The sequence below is a fragment of the Protomyctophum parallelum genome (assembly GCF_964188405.1).
Source record: "Protomyctophum parallelum genome assembly, chromosome: 11".
In the NCBI taxonomy this organism is placed as follows: domain Eukaryota; kingdom Metazoa; phylum Chordata; class Actinopteri; order Myctophiformes; family Myctophidae; genus Protomyctophum; species Protomyctophum parallelum.
The window spans coordinates 48,066,579-48,072,479 of record NC_139707.1 but is presented as its reverse complement, the minus strand read 5'-3'; the positions used below and the strand labels follow the sequence as shown (position 1 = coordinate 48,072,479).

The following is a 5,901-nucleotide window of genomic DNA, read 5'->3' as shown; positions in this document are numbered from 1 at the left end:
TTTGATCAATATCACCATGGTCCACACACACACACACACACATAAAACTTTTTTTTTCTTTTTTTTAAGAGCAAAATTGCCAAAAGGGCAGGGGGTGCTCTAGCACCCCCTAGTGTCTATCTGTGCACGCCACTGGGTGCATGGGCTTCTTTCTGAACTGTCCACAGCCCTCCTATAGAGAGATATGAAACACACCTTCAATGCATGTTTCTGCATCAAATCTGCATCTCTCTCTCTCTCTCTCTGAGATGTGGACATTTACTCATGGTCTTTGGAATGAAACTTCATTTAGTTTTAGTCACATTTTTAGTCACCTGGAATGTTTTAGTGTTAGTCTAGTTTTAGTCGACTAAATGTCATATGATTTTAGTCGACTAAACCTGCAGTTCATTCAGTCGACTGAAATGTATAGAGGGTATATGCGCGTCATGACATCATCATCAAACCAGGAAGTTATGTGGGAACGCCTACTACCGAGAGGACGTTTGTCTCCTGTTCAAAATGGAAGAATAAATGATTGAAATGCAGTCTTTGTGTGTGCGACCCATTACCGTTATTTACTTACACTATAGGATTTAGACCTGAGGACGATTCTAAATCATGACATGTTTCTACGTCAAGGAGCCCAGAATTATCTGTATTTGGCCGTTAAAAACGTTCACTCTGAAAGAATAACATTTTCATGATTTTTCAAAAATAGCGCGCCACTCGGTGGAGATCTGATATTTTTCAATAGCTAAAGCATAACATAATGCTTAAAACACCAAAATGGGTTAATACTGTATATTAGGAAACAAACAAACTCAAGAAACATATAGTAAATCTGCAATTAAATGTGTGAAATATATAATCTTCCCGACCCTGCACTGGTCGAGGACAATGTGTGACTCGACTAGAATAGAAAATAATAGAATAGATAGGTTTTTTTTTAGCATGATTTGTTTTTAATGAGGACCAGTGTTTTGCCAATAGAACTCAGCAATGTAGTATTTACAGGTACCCATATTTACATGACACAGTCTCTCTGTACCCAAAAAAAAAGGCAAAATAGCAAAGTTGGCATTCGAGTGGCAATTAGCGATCACAGCTATAGCAAAACAACAGCTTATTGGTGCAACAAAAGATTGTACAAAACATAATTAACAGTCAATGACAAAAACATTCACTGTACAAAACAACAAAACATGTCGGATCCTCAGAATTGGGTTCTTGAAACAGAACCAGGTCCCTTATTAGTCGAAGAAGTAAAATAATGTTTCACTATCAGAGTGTAAACAGGCATTCCAGACTTGTTTTAGCCTCTTCCTACATCTCTTAAAGGACCCACATTTTGAGGTCAAAGCGTCAAACCAAGTTCTCTTCAAATCCACGCCTGGATTCTTATACAGATCGTGGTCAGTGGTGCTGTGGTCATAATAGTCCCATCAGCTACAATCGGAATGCATCTCCATTTTCTTTGTTTTTGTTTTTACAGTGCTGGTGTTGTTGTAGCCATGAGATTTGACAAAAAGGAGGTCCCAGGAAACGTGTCTAATAGTCCAGGAGGAATGCTCTTGTGGAAGGAGCGGTCGGTCGTCCATCTCCACTCTCTGTCTGTCTGTCAGAACCAAGCGGTGGCTTTAGCTTTGTCCTGATCCACAGCTGCAAAGACACAGAAATACATTATTATTCATGTTATTGTTATTGTCATCAGTGTAGTGTAGTGTAGTGTAGTGTAGTGTAGTGTAGTGTAGTGTAGCGTAGCGTAGCGTAGTGTAGTGTAGTGTATTGTTTGCGTGCGTGCGTGTGAGACAGACAGACAGACAGAGAGTGTGTACTGTACACACCAGTGTATTATGTTATATGACGTACCCGTATCGTAGCCCTCCGGGGGTCCATGGAGGGCCACAGGGGGTCCATGGAGGGCCACAGGGGGTCCATGGAGGGCCACAGGGGGCCAGGCGGTGGGGGTACCCCCAACGGGGCTGCCCCTGCCGGGGTCCATCTCCGTCTTGATCCCCTCGCCGTGGGGGGACCCGTGCAGGCTCCCTGGGCTGGGGGCCGGCGGCTGCTGGCCTCTCACTCCGGCGGGCAGCAGCAGAGGAGCGAACCGGGGGTCCAGGGCGTGGGCGTGGGCGTGGCTGTGGTGGGCTGGGTAGGAACGCAGCATGGCGTGGGCGTGCCGGGCGGCGGCGTGCCGAACGTGCGCGCGCGGGTACGCGTCGTGGTGGACGTTGGGGTAAGAAGAAGAAGAAGCGCCCGCGGCGCCCTGGGCGTTGAGGCTGTACGTCCAGGTGTCAGGGAGGGACGCCCCCGGGGGAGAGAGAGCGTGGCCTGCCCACAGGGCTCCGTCGGCGGGGTGGAAGGGCACGGGGCTGGGGCAGAAGGGCACCGGGCTGGGGCAGAAGGGCACCGGGCTGGGGGAGAAGTCTGGATGTGACACGGAGGAGGGGAGGCATGGAGGGCTGCTCTGGGACTGATGGTAGGCACTGTTCCAAACGGATCCACTCTGGGTCTCCGAGAGAGACACGCCGTCTAAAACACAGAGATATATATAGTTATACCTACAGTATATGCATGCAGTCATAATGTCTTTCAAATCATAAGCATGATAAAAATGTGTTCCTCATGAAAACATTGTATAGCCTGCGCACACTTATACACACGCTAGCCCCTCCTATACTATAGTCTAAGCTATTAGTGTAGATCTTCGTCTTACGCAAACATTCAAATGAACGGAGAATGTATACGCCATATGTGGACGAGCAAATGGACACGTTACGTCATGATGATGTATACGATGATAAGAGCGCCCCTCACTTATAGTATTTATCTGGCTGGTACCAACAAGGTGATAGTATTTATCTGGTTGGTACCAACAAGGTGATAGTATTTATCTGGTTGGTACCAACAAGGTGATAGTATTTATCTGGTTGGTACCAACAAGGTGATAGTATTTATCTGGTTGGTACCAACAAGGTGATAGTATTTATCTGGTTGGCTGGTACCAACAAGGTGATAGTATTTATCTGTTTGCCTGGCACCAACAAGGTGATAGTATTTATCTGGTTGGTACCAACAAGGTGATAGTATTTATCTGGTTGGTACCAACAAGGTGATAGTATTTATCTGGTTGCCTGGCACCAACAAGGTGATAGTATTTATCTGGATGGCTGGCACCAACAAGGTGATAGTATTTATCTGGTTGGCACCAACAAGGTGATAGTATTTATCTGGTTGGCACCAACAAGGTGATAGTATTTATCTGGATGGCTGGCACCAACAGGGTGATAGTATTTATCTGGATGGCTGGCACCAACAAGGTGCTGTGCACCTCTCGATAAACATGTGTGCGATGATGTCACTGGTAGCACCCACAGGGTGCTGTGCACCTCTCGATAGATAGACACGTGTTCCTAACTTAATGTTCCCCCTCCATCTGCAGTGGTATAAGATTATCCATTATTGTGCATTTTTTTTGGGGCTGCGGGATTACATGGGATTATCAGGCTAGTCCGTCGCTGCCTCTCACCTTTCCATTGGCCAGTGGCAGCAGCCGAGGAGGCGTGTGGTTGGCCGGCGCGGAACGGCTTGCTCTCGCCGCCGAAGGTGCTGGCTGACGATTGGCTGAGAGCCCGGGAGAAATGCTCGTCCACCACGTCGCCGATGTCGCCTTGGAAATAGGTGAACAGGACACACCTGGAGCTCAGGTACTCGGCCTCGGCCGGCTGGGGGCCGCCCTTGGTGGAGGACTGAGACCCAAGTGGTGGTTCTGGAGCCCGCCTGAGGCCCGGGGAGTCCCCGGGGGGCCCGGGCAGGACCCCTCCTCCTCTCTGCTGGTGCTGCCTGAGGCCCCCTGGGCAATGCTGCTGCTGCTGGTCCACACACTCCTGCATCTTACTGTACACACTCAGCTTCCTCTGAGAGGGAGAGAGAGACAGAGAGAGGGAGAGAGAGAGAGAGAGTTTGATTGATTGATTGATACATTTATTAACAGTTTGCATGAATTACAGTACATTTCAAGCACAAACTCAATACAGAGACTGTTAACTGTGAGTGGACGACACAATTAAGCATTGCACTTGTTTACAACAGCAGGGTCCACATTGTTCAATTCATCAAAACATTTAGAGACGTACAAACAGACACTTCTAAAGAACAGAACAGGAATTCATAATATAGGAAGCAAAAGGAGAGGGGGAGGGGGGGTTGTTTAACTGATAGAACAAATGTATTTGCAAAGCCTAGAATTGAATAGAATATAGAATAAATAGTATAATACTATGAGCTATTGTAGGCTACTAAAGCTAATGTCAATATTAATCTGGTCATCTAAATCTGAATCTAAAACATTTTATTTATTAGGCTACAGCTATATGTTTGTCCCTCGTGTAGGCTATCGGAGAATAGCTTATATACGTCGTGGCAAACCACAGCAAATATAAATGGCATTCCTTCCAGTGCTCAATGGCCCGTACACAGAAAGGCCTCGTCTACATTCCGGAGTGACTGGCCGGGGCTGTCATTACATCACCGTTATTTGACAGAGTAGAGAGGATTAATAGCGTAATGACACGGAGTCATTACGCGTGACCTGGAGTCAACAAGAAGCGTCAAGACTAAGGAATTCCATCTTGACGGAATTATAAATGAAGTGGGTTGGATCGAGAGATCAAAGAGTTTATAGTGTTTGCAGGGCACAACAAACAGAAGATCTCCCCTGAACAGAAAAACAGCAATCTGTCAAATCAAATAAATTTTTGTTTACAACTATTTGCCTAACGTTTTCCCGAAGGTCCCAGGACTGGAGTGAGTCAGTCAGTCAGTCAGTGTGAGAGACAGACAGACAGACAGACAGACAGACAGACAGACAGACAGACAGACAGACAGACAGACAGACAGACAGAGAAGAGAGACTCACCTGTTGTTGTTGTTGATGGTGATAGTACGCCGCCTTGTAAGCTGCCGCCGCGGCCGCCTGGGAGGCAGGGAGACAGTGCGCTGCTCCTCCATAACTCTGGTGGTACATGACATCCAAGCAGCTCATAGCGACGCTCCGCTCCGGACAGGACAGGACGGGACGGGACAGGACGGGACGGGACACACGGGGTGGTGGGTGGTGGTTGGTGGGTGCAATAAGAAGAAGAGAGAGAGAGACTCAGTCAGTCCGGGAGGACTCGGAGGAATAAGCCGAAAGCGAGTCTCCTCAGACGGTCACAACAACTATAGAACCCTCTGTGGGACCTGCTGCATCACCGCCGCTGCCATCACATCACAGCTCCATTATATGCCGGAGCGCACACAATAGCCGTCCCGTCCGCTCGGCCGCTTGAAAAGCAGATAGTTTGCATAGAGACAATGCGGCCCCGCTGTGACTGTGAGTGAGCTCCACCACCTGCGGCCCCGAATGAAACGAGACGAGTCCCCAAACGGAGGCGATATACAAACAAAACAAAAATGATAATACGACTCACTGCCCGACGGAAACTTCAGCTGCTTTGAGAAGTTTTCAGACCGGCCGCTGATTGGGTGAAAGTTTTTTTCTTCTCTCTCTCTCTCTCTCTCTCTCTCTCTCTCTCTCCCTCCCTCCCTCTCTCTCTCTCTCTCTCTCTCTCTCTCTCTCTCTCTCTCTCTCTCTCCCTCTCTCTCTCTCTCTCTCTCTCTCTCCCTCTCTCTCTCTTTTCTCCTATTTTGGGGAGCATCATCATCATGGCACAGTGCGTTGGGGAGGGATGGAGATTATTTCGCGCGCACGGCGCTGCGCACGCCCACTTGGAAAGGTCTCATATAATCTCCTGAGCCCAGCTATAGACACCCCTTTTTTTGATTCGGCCAAGATTATATACTCTAATAAAATAATAATAATAGACTTTTAGTTTAATAAGGCCCTGTTTTGATTTAGAACTCCAGCCTACCAACCTC

The 5,901-nt window shown here is 47.7% G+C and overlaps 1 protein-coding gene across 1 annotated transcript; it reads right to left on the bottom strand.

Moving 5' to 3' along the window:
• Positions 1-969: 969 nt before the first annotated feature.
• vgll3 (vestigial-like family member 3) lies at positions 970-5,029 on the bottom strand. Its single transcript, XM_083776257.1, has 4 exons — positions 4,901-5,029; positions 3,512-3,899; positions 1,852-2,514; positions 970-1,641 (listed from the first exon to the last, which is right to left on the bottom strand). The coding sequence occupies exons 1-4, from the start codon at positions 5,024-5,026 to the stop codon at positions 1,601-1,603; spliced, it is 1,218 nt and encodes a 405-aa protein (XP_083632383.1). The 5' UTR covers positions 5,027-5,029; the 3' UTR covers positions 970-1,600.
• Positions 5,030-5,901: the final 872 nt, after the last annotated feature.

What these genes read in the sequence shown, in the direction of transcription:
- vgll3 (XM_083776257.1), bottom strand. Translation starts at nt 5,026, where the DNA reads ATGAGCTGCTTGGATGTCATGTACCACCAGAGTTATGGAGGAGCAGCG. An exon ending in ACCATCAACAACAACAACAG is followed by an intron (nt 3,900 to 4,900) that starts GTGAGTCTCTCT and finishes TCTCCCTCTCAG; the next exon opens with AGGAAGCTGAGTGTGTACAG. An exon ending in TGCCACTGGCCAATGGAAAG is followed by an intron (nt 2,515 to 3,511) that starts GTGAGAGGCAGC and finishes TCTGTGTTTTAG; the next exon opens with ACGGCGTGTCTCTCTCGGAG.